Here is a 14567-nt window from a genome sequence, read left to right as displayed (position 1 = left end):
GCACCCTCCTCTCGAGATGCGCGCCTCTTCCCAGCCAGCCTCATCCCGCTCCTCGACGCTCGGGCACGGCGCGGCCCCGCCGCTGCCGCAGGAGCCGCACTCCCCGCGCCCCGGGGCGGGCGGAGCGGGGCGGAGCGGGCGGCCCGGCCGCTCCCCGCTGCCCGCGGCCGGCGAGGCGGAGCCAGCGCGGCGCGGGGCCGGCGAGCCGTGCCCGCCCGGCCGCGGCGATGCGGCGCTGAGAGCCGGCGGCAGCGCTTCCGCGGGCGGCTCCGCCGATGGACGCCTCTCTGCGCCAGGTGGGCAGCGGCGGGACGGGCACGGCAGCGGGGCTGGGAGAGGCGAGGCCGGGCGGAGGCGGCAGGATTGGGTCTAGGGTCGAGACGGGCATCGGGGCGCCGTGCCCCGGGCCAGGAGCGTCCCCGGGGCCGTGGGACCTGCGCTCCCCGCGGGCCGCGCCGCGCCCCCACTGCCCCTCGCCGAGGCGGTCCCGGTTCACTTTCTCGGGAGCGATGGGATGCGGGGGGTTTTGTCCCCGAGCGCACCCCAGCCCGGCGCGGCACCGCGCAACCCGTGCGAGGGGTTGAAGGTGCTGCGGGAACCGGAGCCCGAGCGATGTGCGGTGCCGGCGATGCCGACCGAGGGCTGCTGCGGGAGGAGAGGGTTTGTCGCATGATAGTCATGGCTGCCCAGAGCCGGCTCTTTAATCCTCTGGAACGACTTCAGGGTCCGGAGCCTGCTCCTGCCTGCGTGTGCGTGTCACAGAGCGGCTGGGCTCCGGGGCACCGGGCCGGTGAGCAGGCGTGCGGCTGGAGTCCCCTGCCCCTCGCCGCCGCTGCCCAGTCACCGTCGCGCCGGCGGGCAGAGCGTGCCCGGGGCCAGAGCCGTACCTGTTCGCCGCGGGCTCTGGAGCCGCCTGCCTGCCGTGCCCTCCCGGGGTGAGCACACGGCCGTGCGGGCACTGTGCTGCCACGGGGAGCGAGTGACTGAAGGTGCGGGACCAGGTGCCTGGCACAGCCCAGACGCCCCGAAATTCACTGTGTTATTTTTCTTGCCTGAGCATACACAGGTTTCCAGCCCAGCCTGGTGATGCCTTTGGTTATGAGGGGCAGGTGGGCGCAATGCCGGGGCAGCCCTTTCTGGACCCATGGCCATGCCCGTGGCATTGGCAGCGGGCACGGCAGGCACTATGGGGTCACAGGGCCTTCTCGAGGTCTGAAAGCCTCCTGCTTGGGGCATGACACATCTGCCCCCTCCAGCCCCCAGATGGTTTCCAGGCCATTAACCCCAGTGTCTGGCCCTGCGAGTCCTGGGTGCGGAGGGGGAGCTAGCAGCGCTCCGGAGCAGCCCGTGCTCGCTGGGCTGGAGCAGCTGCTGGGCTTGCGCCTGCCCCCTCCCTGGTGAAGCACTTTCTTTATCAGAACAGATTGTTTTCCCAGATCTGGCCCCAGAGAGGAAGGAGTGGCTGCCCCCGGGCTGTGCGGCTGGGGCTGCCCCGCAGCATGCGGCAGCGCATCGCCCAGCATCCTTCGGCCATTAACTGATTAACCTGCTGCTCCTGGACGTCTGGGCCGTCTGTATCTAATCAGATGAAGGCCAGGGTTTCCCAAAGGGCCATTTCACCAGAGCTTTTATGCCCACCCCTCTGTCAGGAGGAGCCTCCTGGCCTCTTGCAACAGGAGTAGCCACTGAGGAGCCTGAAGGAACCGATGGGAGTGGGAGGCTGGAAAGGGGATACCCAGAGGTGCACCTCTCAGCTAATAGCACCCATCAGAGAACTGCCTGCTTTGTCCAGCTCCACCTGTCCAGGCATGATTCTGCCATTATCTGAAGAGACAGGGATTTCAAGGAAGGGCTGAAGGGCAGTCCTGGAGCCAGAGTCTCTCTAAGAGTCACACATCTCTTGTAAACCAGACTTAAATCCTGATGAAGCAAGGTCGGCAAGGCTGGAGAACTGGGGTGAGCGTGTGCAGGAAAGCATCAGACTTTGCTTTGCAGGAAAGGCAGTGGGGGTGGGAGAGAGGGAATGTGGCTTCCCCAGAGCCGGAATGTTTGGCATTTGCTGCACCCCAGCCACTCTTCCTCCTTCTCCATGGGGGGTTCTTGGTGGGAGGGAAAGCCTGAGTGGAAGGGAGTTGCTTCACTTCTTTCTGCAGCAGCAGAAGACGAGCTTGTCCCAGGGGATGCATGTCATGTTTTACAGTGAATAGCTTAAGCCCCTGTGCTGTTGGGCTTGCCTTAGCAGGCTCCCATGCTGTGCTTGCAGCATTTAGATTATCCCACTCTGCTATGGGATCAGTGTCTGGGGTTAGGTGGGGATGCCATTCACAACTCCCCTAGTTGTCTCTTTGGCATGCTGGAGACCAAACTGTCTTGGTGAAGGGTACAACTTACTTGTCATCCTGGTTCTGCCAAGGGTGGAATAGTTGTGCCAGCTTGACACTGTGGAAAGGTTTCCCGTGTCCTGTGCTCTCCTCTGCTTGCAGAGCCCAGGGACAGCAAGCTGCTGGGTGTGTGCTGCTGCTGCTGCTCTTCTCCTGCAGTGTCCCAAGCCAGCCAGGTTAGAAAACCTTCATCCTCAGCGGGTGGTACAGCACAAAGATGTGTGTGTGCGCCTCTGCCATCAGAGGTCTGCTCTGTGGCACGGCTCAGAGATGTGACAGATGACGCCTTTGCTCCAGCCCGGTGTGAGTGCAGGAGCGTGTGTGTGTGCTCCACCATCTCCTTGCTTGGCTGCTGCATCAAGTCCTGTGCCCAGGCAGGGAGGAGGGGCCCTGGAGGCCAGGGCTGTGGCATGGTGACAGATGATGGTTTCCCTGTGTGTCTGGAGCGTGGGCAGGATGTGGGGTTGACACAGAGGATGTGACTCGCTCTCCGATTCCCCCCTTAGGAGTAGGAATGCCATGGACAGGGTTAAAGGAGACACTTCTCCCATCCTGTCCTGCACTCCAGTTGGAGTGACCAGTAAGCACAGTCCCAATAGTCAGTCTGCCCTGAGCAGCAGCATTCAGTGGAATCACAGATGCTGTTCTCCTTCTCATATGCCACTGGCCTAGAAATGCTGGCATTTTAAGCGTTTTTCCTCATTGGTCTTGTGAAATCCAAAGCTTTTCATCTGTGTTGTAAAATAAATCCCCTGAAGTTCTTAAGCTTTCTGACATGGGGAGAGAAAGGCGGGGTAATTCTGTATTCATGTCCCGCATGGCTGTGGTGATTGGAATTGTCCTCTCTACAGCTGTCATGGTCTTCACTTACTATTTCCCATGTTCCCCATCCTTCCCTGACCACAGCCCTTCTCTTCTTTATGGCCTGAGACATCTGCCACGGAGACAAGGGAGAGGATCCATCTCTCCCAGGGATACAGGCAGATCAGGAAGGAGCCTCAGAGTCAAGGCTGTGAGGGAGTACTAAGGCTATTGGAGTTGCCACCATGAATGCACCTGAGCTACTTTCTTGGCCCCAAACTGAGGTGGGGAGCAAATACCTCTGCCAGATTTCTTTTGCTCTGGCAGCTTTGCTCTGACTGCTGACTCCTCAATGCAGGTGGAAAGTGTCTGACTACTTCACAAAAGCCATCAGGGAGTTCACAGAGTGTGGCCCTTTACTGGCCACAAGACACTCAGCTGAATTTGCTGTGCTTTGGGCATCTAATGCCTTCTTAATCCCAGTGTAAAGTCATATGTGTAAACATTTGCAGGCAGGGAACATGGGTAAGGAGAACAACTGAAAGGACTTGACTGTGAATGCACCTTTGCAGTGTGGAGCCTGCCCGATTCATGGGTGCAGCAGGTACAGGACTGGTCTGATTTTTGGTTGCACATATAATTCCCACCAGCTTTGGGCTCTCTGTTGAAGCTGCTTGGATGCATTGCCCAGAGACCTGTGTCCCCAGGGAGCCTAGGTTCTGCTGGGAAGGGCTTGTACATGACTGCATTAGATTTCTCAATAGCTTGGTCTGCCCTTCCCATGCTCCCTGCAGTTGGGAGAAGGAGGAGTTCCTGTGAGAGAGGAACATGGCCAGAAGTCCTGGAGAATCTGTCCAGAGACTCTTGTTTGAGATGAGGGAAATGGTTCAGCTGACATGGATGATGCTGACCATGAGTGATGTGCTGTCTTTACAAATAACAGTAAGCTGAATGCCCATGTGTTAACAAGCATTGTGTTAGGAAATGCCATCTTGGAAAGAAAAGGTACTTAGGACATCATCTTCTTAACCAGTGAGGCTGCTCGTTGAAGGAGTATTCTGGCCAAGCCTCTCTCCAGCTCTCAGGAACATGTGCTTTGCCAGCTTCCCCTGACAAGCTCCTCTCAGTCTACTGAGAATATTGTGACCTCTCAGAAAGAGGACCTGTAGGGATTAAGAAGAGACAGAGAAATGCTGACTGTTACCCATCTTGTGTATGTAATGCTCTCTGTGTCAGTAGCAAACAGAGCAACCCTTCCTGTTTAGCCTGTGAAGTGCAGCTAGAGACAAGTACCACAGTTCTTGAGGTTATACATGCAGTTAGTGTAATATAGATGTTCCTACACATGGAATCCTCCATCCAAGCTGTGTCTCCCCTAATCCATTCAGAGTGATAAAGATGCAGATATAGGACAAAAGGGTTTGACTGCCCTGTTTTGGAGCAGCAATTGCAAGGAAGAAAGCTCTTGTGCCAAAGGTGACATGAAGAAGTGTCTGGCGGAATAGAGGGAGTCCTGCTAGCTCCCTCCTCAGGGCATTCATCTGGAGCCAGGCTGCATGAGCTGCGACCTTGTCAGATCCCATCAGCAGCAAGAGGGTAAGCTGGCACAGGCTCTCAATGAGAGCCCCCACTGAAGGGAAGCCAGGTTGCCCTGGGCCAGCCTGTAGCTGCCCCATTGTGGCCTCCAAAGCCACCTTGTTGTGCTCTGGTTTCACTTCTTGCCACGCTGACATTTAACATAATGATCACAAATGTTTTGCAATTTCTTTTTCCCGTTCTGCTTCAAGGAGAATATGTGAACTATCTAAATGTGATCATTAAGACCAAAACTTGTGAGAGTCTGGATTTCCTGGTTATCTTTCAGTTACCCTAAACTCTGCAGTTCTGCCTCCTCATTTCTGTCTGAGATCACCCACGGTTCAGCAGTGCTGTAGAGCCAAGTCTCAGGAAAAACACCTGTGGAGGGTCTGTATGCATCTCTTGGCACAGTACCCAGGGTCCTGTCATACAAGTGCAATAATTATCACAGCAACTGAACTGGTGGTGGGGCCTCTCATAGATCCATTAATCAGTGAATTTCATGAGAAGGTAGAAATTAGGGTTAGGATGAGGGGGGCGTATTAGTGCTGTTTATTCCTGTTACTTGTGTCTTGAGCCAATGGTGAAGATTTGGCTGAATCACACTTTCTAGAAGGGCTTCTTATTTCTGGAAGATCCCCTGCTTTTTGCAGTTTCTTCAAGTGGTTACACAACCTTGTTTTAAAATAAATCCTGCTTCATTTCTAAAGTGTCTGGCAGATCCATCCGTTTTTGGGTCCTACTTTTCTTCTGCTTCATGAGAGTTGCTTTGTCCCAAATAACTTCCCCGTCTGCAAAAAATTATTTTCTGGCACTGGGTTGCCTCTGGGTTGCTGGCAAAGGTGAGCCAGCAGGTAACAGAGAGGGGTCTCAGTGCTACTGGCTGCTGTGTCGTGTCAGCAGGGTTCAGTCAGTTGAGGATGCAGGGACAGAGATGAGGTTTGCAGCCCATGCTGGGCCACATGCTGCTCTTCCCCCCACTATCACTGTCTGGGCTAGATAGGTCAGCCCTAGCTCTGGCAAATCTACATAATGACATTAGCATCTTCACAAACACTTTTGCACTACAAGGGATCTTTCTGAGTAGCAAAAATGACTGAGCCTTTTATGTTGTCTCTGTAAGGCTTCTTTCTCACACCTCAAAGCATAAGTAAGCAGTAAACTTCCTTACTCCTGTTTATACATCCCAGACATGCATCAGCTCTTGTTGCACCCGAATGTCCTGGGAGCTTGCAATCCTCTTTGGGTCTGTGACTTTCCAGAAGACATTCCTCTGTTTGAAGTACTCCTTGCATTCCTTCTCTCCTGATGATGACCTTTCAGTTTGGCTGTACTTTAATCCTGTTTTGTTCTAACAGGGAGCTGTGGAATCCACACTGCTCTGATGGTCACATCCTTGTGGGTACTTACTTATCTACCAGATGTTGGCATCTGCTAGTACTGTCAGTACTACTCTAGATTTTAGGTCCTTGGTGAGAATACAAAATAGTGCTGACTCTGTCATTGCAGACATTTGTTGGAAACTCCCTCAATTAGTAGTGGTTTTCCCCATTCAGATCAACAGTTTTGAGATCCCTTTGCTGCTGTTTGCTCCTCAAGAGCTGACTCTTACTGAAATACTGTGTTCTACATGGGCAGTGCCATGAGAGTCAATCACGGTCCTACTTATCTTGTATGCTTGGATGCTAAGGGAGAAGAACCCTTTTTGGTTAGACTTCTTTCCACATGTTAACTGGCACTGGGCAGCAGAGTATCCTTAAGATGCAACAGCTGAGAGCAAAACCTCTGTATTTTCCCTGGGGTTCTCAGAATAAGCGACCCATGGTTATTAGGGGTAATACTGCTTTGATTCCTATTTAGATTCTGACTCTCAATTTCCTCAGAATTACCAGACTTATAAAAAAATTAATATCAGCTGTTGAGAAACTTTATTGGACAGATCTCTGGGAACTCTTGGACCTGTTGATTTGTAAAATGTTTTACATCCTTTCCATTTACTGAAAGCACTTCAGCATCACAATGTGATGCAAGATGGGTGCTTTCCAGGGATGTTTGTTAAAAACTTCTGTATGTCTCCATCATTACAGCGCCAAGCCTGCCAGAGTTCAGAAGTGTTTGGACAATACTCTTGAACACATGGTGTGACTCTTGGGGATGGTCCTGTGCAGAGCCAGGAGTTAGACTTGATAATCTCTGTGGGTCGCCTCCAACTCAGCATATTCTGTGATTCTACAATAACTTACAGTGCTGCCATCCACATCTAGCAGTTGGATGCTGCTACTAGCACATGCTTTGTACCCAGTGATTTCAGAAAATAATGAAACACAGACTCTTCTGTTTTTCCTGTCTCCCAGCTTCTTTCTTACATGGGTTGTTTGCTCCATTTTTCCCTACTTCCACTCTCATTTCAGATTGATAGATAGTGCATCCCAGCTCAAAGGCACTCCACTGGCTTTCTGTGTGGTGTTTGAAGGAAGGACATTGAGGATGAGCAAACACCAGGAAAATGTTTCACATGAAGAGTTTAAAAAACCTGAGATTACTTTGTTAGTGAAATGACAAATAGGAGGAGACATGGCAAAAGAGCAGAAGATAATGGATGAGACAGAGAAGGTGGATTGAATTCCTCTGTGCCTCTACCTCTGACTGAAGAAAAAGGGATTTTCAGCTTCACAGTGATGAGTCTGGTTTAAAAGTGTACATTTCTGTATAATGTGTGAGTAGATGGTGGAACTCCACAAGACAGGGAATTATTGAAGGATGTAGCAAGATGCAAAAAGGTGTTGGACATAATCCCAAATTGTGCATAATAAACATTGCAGAAGAAATACTGTTTCAGGGCTCTTGTCTGAGGTTCTTACAAAGCATGTGGCACTGTGGCTGCTCAGTGACAGACCACTGTATCCTTGTGGCTTCCTGAAGCCCTGAGCTCTATTCTGGAAGACTTCTCAATTGTCCATCAGCCCAGCCTCACCCTTGAAGCCATTGGCTGAATTTGAGAGAGGAAGTGAAGTGCAAGAAAGCCGCCTCACTGTATATTGGGTGGCAAGAGGGAGAGGCTTCTTTGGGAAGCACTGCCCAAGTTGGAGCAGGGCAGGAATACCTTTTAGTTGCTCGGTTTGGAGCTGCAAGCTGGTCAGGGAAAGTTTTGCTAGGGCCAGGCTGGGCTTTTGCACATGCCATGTTACCTCCTGTCTTCCAGGGCTACAGAAGAGGTGTAGGAGAGCCAGTGTGGCTGTATGTGACAGGGAATCCACATGTATAGATACCCATGTGACTAATGTGCTTAGGGAACAAGTCATTTTAGTTCAGTTCCTAATTAAAGTTTTAGGCAGGGAAGAGCTTGTAATGTAGGCATGGAAGTGGTGTTTACTTTTATGAACATAATGAAATTCGGTGTGCATTTTCAAGACTGGTGAGAATTTCTCAGGTGGTTGCAAACTCTGCAGGACTATTACTTCACCCGAGAAGAAGAGTGGCTCCATTGCCCATGGTGGAATTGCAGGGGGCAGCTCATCTTAAACTGAGCTTGGAGAGAGTGTACAGTGAAGTCTGGAAGGATTCACACTGCCTCCTTTCTGTTTACCTTGTGTTCATGGCAAAGGGCAGCTCTGAAGTATGTGAAAGATGGGGGCTCATTCCCTCCATTCCCATGTGAAGCAGTTTGTGTGGTTCCTGTAGCGTGTAGTTGTTTCTTTGAGCAGATTAAGAATTACCTCCATGGACCAGGCATTTCCTGGGAGATATTTGAAGTTGGAGATGTTCTGGAGAGTGAGAAGCTGCGCAGCAGCCAAACTGGGGGAGGAGACAGGAACAGAACAGATGGGAGGGGGTGGCAAAAGGGGAGTGGGAAGCAGTGCACATACCTCAGTGACCAGAAGTGACAAACTGCTCTCACATTATTTAAAATGCACTAACCTTTTACTGATACTGCTGTTCTGCAAAGCTGCTGGCAGACTGAGGGCTCTGCTCCTTAATTAGTGAGGAATGGGGTTGCTAATTGGCAGAACCAGCATGAGTCATAGGCTCAGCCTAGGCTGCAGCTCTGGAGCAGCAGGACCCATGGCTGCAGTTTGTGCCCAGCTCTGAGCCCTGCTGCCTTGCAGGGGCTGCCTGAGCTCAGTGAGCTGCTCCGTGGGAATTGTGGGACCAGACAGGTACAATCCAGTCCCTTTTTGCTCTGCAGTGTGTCTTCCTCATGCCTTACAAGAAGTAGACTTTTGTTTCTGTTGTCCCTAGTGTTGTTGCAGGTATTGTTCCTCTTCCCAGCTACTCCATGTTGGCTGCTGCCAACTGAGCTGTTGCTTCTGTCTCTCTTACCTATCACCTCCTGGGCTGCCCCTCCCTTCCAGCATCTGGTCCTGGTTTTGCTGATCAGATACAACCCGTGGCTTCATTTCAGCCTACTATCAGAAAAACAGCAAAGTTGCATTCTTTACCATATGGGTCTAGGCTGCCAGGGACTCCCCCTCCCCACCAATCTTACATCCATTAGCTAAGGCTCTTTATATTTGCTCTATCACTTATTCATGATCATCCAGATCAATCTCTTGAAAAGTGCATTTATTGAAACCTGATTCCGGCTTTGTCTGAATTGCGAGGGCCTTTCTAGCCCAGTCTGCCTCGTGGTTTGCAGCCACAAAGCCCACTGAGGCTGGGAAAAGAGCTGGCTCAGCACTGTGCTTCTAGGAGAGCATATGGATCCATCACCAGGAAAAACACAAGGCTTGGATGCCCAATACCCACTGAACAGCCTCAGTGTGTTAGGAGGACAAAGGTGAGTTACTTATATAGCACTTGTAGTTGAAAACTTGTAGCACTCACTGAGGTTTTTGTCTCAGACTCTGTGCAGGGGTGTACATTTCTGACACATGCCTGCCCCTTGCAGGATGGCTGATTTGGTGTAATTACCTAAATCAAGGAAGTCTCTTGTAGTATTGTGTTTGTAGGTAGATCTGGAAGCTGAGACAGCCAAGTTCAATCACAAAGTACTGGAAAAAGCAGACATATGTGTGCTCCTTTCACATACTGAAAAGTGTCTTCTGAGCAAAAAAACTTTTCCTCTCTGAATAACCCCTGGTGAACTGATACAGCCATCCTGGTGTAGCCCCTCCTGAGCAGTTGTGTAGATTTGTGCACAAGGAGGAATGGGATGTCTGAGTGTACCCAGAGAGAGGCAGCACTGTTGTGTCCTGAAGCTCAGCTGGGGCAGCTCATTCTTGCTTGGGAAGAAGCAGTTTCCAGAAGACAGAGGACATCCTGGGAAAACGTGGAGATTCAAGGGTAGACCAGAGCATGTGAGTAAGGAGAAGAGAAGATGAAGACTTGTTTCTGAAGAGTGATAGAGCTGTGGAGTGCTTTCTCATGTCAGTCTCCTGCTGGGCTGGGAGGCTGTGGAGAGGCCAAGGCACCTGCAGGTGCAGTTTTGTGTCTTGTCCTCTGGAGCTTACCTTGCTGCTTTCAACAGCTGGGTAACTGATGAGGAGGGTTTAGCTGCTGGCTACACGCTAACGTGTGGATGCCTTGCTGCTGCAGTAAGGGCTGTGTGCTGCCTGTCTGCCCATTCCCTGCGTGCAGCACACAAGATCTCCCTTATTCCTTCCCTGCTGACACACCATACTCCATCTCCTGAGATGAGATACAGGCGTGGGAATGCAAGGGAGAACTTCCGGTTTCAGTTGCTCTGAAAAAAAACCATAGGCATAGAAGGCCAAAGGAATCTGTGGCTTCAATTGATTTTTTGATATCCTGAATAGCCGGAAATGTTATTTATTTCTGAGTCTAGGATTCCAAAGTGCCACATGTTATTTGAACTGTGAAATGACATCTTAGAGTTTACTGTCACAGTGGAAGGCATGATGGTGTGACCATGGGCCAGTACTGATGAAACACTGCTCTCTGTGTGCAAGCAACTTTATTTTCTAAATTACAACCCCATGGTACAGGATCACTTTTCAGGATTGTGCTTTGCTGTGCACTTTGTGGCAAGGCAAGTTCATGGACAGATTGTTACTGAGGCCATAGGAATGAGGATGTTGGTCTCAGAGTTTGTTTAACATCTAAGTGACCTGCCCTTGATATAGGAACTGGTGCATTACTATTTTATTCTTCCTTTCAGTTCCTGCTGTTGTTCCCTTTAAAACCAAAGCAATAGACCACCCAAATAAACTTCTAGTAAGAGAATAATTGGGAGGGGATGAGCTGATTATGTAAGGAGCTTGAGTTAACTGCATGATCAGTATTCAGCCAGCTTTAATTTGATGGAAAGTGGTTACACAAAATCATCACTGCTGTTCCTCCTCTGTCTTCAAATTGGTGATTGCTTGTTGCTTCATTTTGTGAAACTGTTGCGTCTGTGGGTGAGGGTGGACCTTCTATATCCCAGAATGAAAGCTGAAAGGTTTTCACTCTTGTCCTGGAAGAGCAGGGATTTCCCATCCTCTGTGGTGCCTTGTGGGTCCCTCAGAGCTGGCACATCACTGCTGGGCAGTGCTTGGTCCTACTGGCCTTGCTTCTCCTATGGAAGTTCAGCCTTGCTGCCTGGCAGTTTTTGGAAGTTTTCTGCTCAATTTAATCCTTTCAACTGATCAGTGAGATGTGTGGCATTGGGGGAGAGGGGACTAAAGTGAGGGCAGTCTCTTTGGTGTCACCATCTGCTCCTGTATTTAGTCAAGACTCCTTGGGGAATTTCATGTTTAGAAAAAGGGGCTGGTGGAAGGAGATGCACCAAAACAAACTCTGCCTTTCAGGAAATGGGGCTATGGGGCCATGGGCTGGGCAGACGTTACAGTAATTATTTGCTCTGTGGTTCCTTTTCTGGCTGTCTCAGCACAATATTCCTTTTGGAAACAGCGTAACTGGGTGCAGTTATTCTGCTGTGCAGAGACAATTGCTGTTGAACAAACAGCTACAACATCAGAGTAAACTGAAGTAAGTCATTCTGGGCAGCTGAAATACCACAGTGCCTGGGATTTTCAGTGTGTTGCCGCCTATTCCTTAGCAGCGCGCAGAAGGACCTGCCATAAGTTTGTGTGGTGTTGTACAAAAGAACTGTTTCCTTGGAGGAAACAGTGGACTTCTGCTGGGAAAGGGGTCTGAATCAGTGTGGACTTTCAGTTAATTTGTATGTGTTGAAGATAGCTGAGTGATCCCATTCCCTATCTCCCCTCCTTTCCCTTCTAAGTGGTACCTATTAAATAACAGTCTTCATGCCTGTGAATTGTCTCTCCTGTGTCAGATTGTCAGATGCCTGTGGCTCCAAGTTAGTTTCTTAGCTCAGGGAGTGGGAAGTCTGTCTCCTCTGGTCTTCAGGGACAGACCATGTGGGCTGCTGTGATGGTGGCACACTCCCACATACAGGGTGTGTGTGCTGTGGCACTGGGGCAGAGTGTGCATGGCAGGGTGCAGACTTGTCTTCTGATTAACTGCACTTGCCTCAGGCTCTCATCTCTGCCATCCTGGGTTACTGGTGTCTGAAGGCATTGAAACGCACTGTTGGGGATGTTTACACTAAGTGTCTTATAAAAGGCTTTCTTTCATCCCACTGTTTGGAGACACAACCTTCCTGTTTTCTGACTCTTTGCTTTCTACCATGGTGGTAGCTGGAGTCTGGTGAAAGTAGCAAAAAAATCCTTATCCTTAAACAAATGTTGCTGTTCATATGTTTATGCCCAATAGTCAGAATGTGGTTTGGGAAATTGATGATTTCACAACAGCAATGTCTTGCCCAGATGCCTCAGGACACTTTATTTTAAGCATCCAGAGTTTTGGAAAACCTAAGAGGATGTAACAAATCCTCTATATAGTTCCTCAAAGTCTGTGTGTGATGTAGTGTTCATACCAGCTTTCTGGGATCTCAAATCTGTAACATAAGATTCCATTTTTTTCTATCACTAGTGTTCACTGGCCATGAGGGTGATCTTTGCAGACCATCCATGAGTTTAGGAGCTGATCAGATGCAATGGTGTTTTTCATTCACTTGGTGAGGGGAAATTAATCTGCTTGATGTGGAAATTCTAGACCAGGGCACAACAGTAAAGCTAGAATTATCTACACCTTTTTAATGTCATTAAACCCAGTTCTTTTATTGGGAGGACAGGAGGTTGGCCTATAGATGTGTCTCCTACAGTAAGGAAAGTCCAGGGTACTAAAGAGTTTAGAGCAACTTAAGTAGTTTAAAAAAACCACCTAAACTAAAAACAAATCATTAAAAATAGAATTAGTGTTTCACATTTTGTATAATGTAATATAGAAACACTATTCAATTTCTTAAAACATATTAAGCCTACAAGCAAAGAGCTAATGGTGCTGATGGGATTAAGAGGGTAGGAAGGGCTTAAAGCTCGTGATCAATAATTTAGGGGCAGAAAAAAAATTAGGAAGAAAGTCAGTCGATAAAAGGCAGAATGGCCCTAATGTTACTCAACAGCTGAGCACTTTGGATTTTTCTCAATATTTATCTAAGCAGAGTTTGTGATTTCTATGGGAGGACATGGAAGTGATTAGCTTGCAATAGCTGAAATGTGGTGTGACTTTATGCCTAGCTCTGTAGTTGCAGGTCATGCTCGCCCTGATCTGCCTTTGTGCTCTTGCTCTTTTCCTTGTACCAGGTCCCACAGGGACACAGGGCAGAAGAGGCCAATCCAGAAAAGTCCTTTTCCCTATTTTGTTAGGCAGCTATGAGATCTACCTGTCCTGCAGATTCCTGCATGTGTGTTACCTGAAATCTGGGTTTGTGCTCAGACTTGTCTTGAGAGACACGGAGCAGTTTAGGATGTTGCAGTGTATGTGAAACATCACATATATAAACATATATAACACCAGTGCATACATCAGACATCAGGAGCGTCATGTATACATCAGTGTATATATACATCAGAGAAACACTCAGCTCATGTCATTACCAAAGGAAATTCTTACCAGAGTTTGCAAACAAAGCTCTGTGAAATCCTTTTAGCTGTCTGCTGGTGATTTCTGGAAGCTTTTTGACTTACAATGATGCGTGGGTGTATGACATTGTAAACGTGCTTTATTTGTATTTTCTATTATTATTATAGCCTGACTTTTAGTGACCGGCTATTCCAAGTATTAAAATATTTAGACAGTCAAACCAACTATTCTATGTGTTGGTATCTTCCCATGACAGTTTCTATAAAAGTTGGTGTTTCCTTACTTTAGTTTCCGCATGAAGCTCATTAAAGCTGCTTTTTCTTCCGCTTATGTTACATTAAGAAAAAAAACCAAAACAACAGTTTTTCTGAAAATGTAAGTAGCACTTACTTAAATATTTTAAGCAGCTGTAGCTTGGAAATAGCCTCTGAATGCTGCAGTTTCCCCCAGCTTTCCTCGGGTGTTTGCACCCTGTGTGCAGATCTCAGAAGCAGCAGTTCTTTCTAATGGGATGTCTCCTGGTTTTTGCAGGGTGCCAGAGTATGGCTGCGGGAGCAGGACCAGCTGCAGCCATGCACTGTTGGCTTGTGTGCCAATGGAAACGTTCTCTTCACCTCAGATTATGGCACGGTAAGTGAAGTTTGCATGAGGTTGTAGCCTATGCCAAGCTGTGAGATGGACTTCTTGGTTTTGCATGAGCATCATGTTGCAATTTATCAGTGGAAATGCTGCAATTCTCTCTGAAAAGTGACCTCTGTTACAAACCATGCCAAAGCTCTAACAAATTTTAAAAGGAGAAGATTGTTCTTGTTCTCTTCATTTCTCTGCCTACTTCACTTTTCCTGGTTCTCCTTGCACCATCTTTGAGGGAGTTGCACTAAAAGCCTGGCAAAATCATTACATTGGCTAAATGCTCCT

The 14567-nt window shown here is 49.0% G+C and overlaps 1 protein-coding gene across 1 annotated transcript in view; it reads left to right on the top strand.

Annotated features, from left to right (window-relative positions):
- Window positions 1-212: 212 nt before the first annotated feature.
- The window catches only part of LOC116998503 (unconventional myosin-X-like), an 89531-nt gene continuing 75176 nt past the window's right edge, over window positions 213-14567 (top strand). Inside the window, exons 1-2 of the mRNA XM_033064199.1 lie at window positions 213-296; window positions 14181-14279. Coding sequence (XP_032920090.1) covers window positions 276-296; window positions 14181-14279 — 120 coding nt within the window. The 5' untranslated portion in view covers window positions 213-275. The remainder of the gene's footprint in view (window positions 297-14180; window positions 14280-14567) is intronic.

This window comes from Catharus ustulatus, chromosome 7 (genome assembly GCF_009819885.2).
Source record: "Catharus ustulatus isolate bCatUst1 chromosome 7, bCatUst1.pri.v2, whole genome shotgun sequence".
Lineage (NCBI taxonomy): Eukaryota > Metazoa > Chordata > Aves > Passeriformes > Turdidae > Catharus > Catharus ustulatus.
This window is presented reverse-complemented; position numbering and strand designations above follow the sequence as displayed.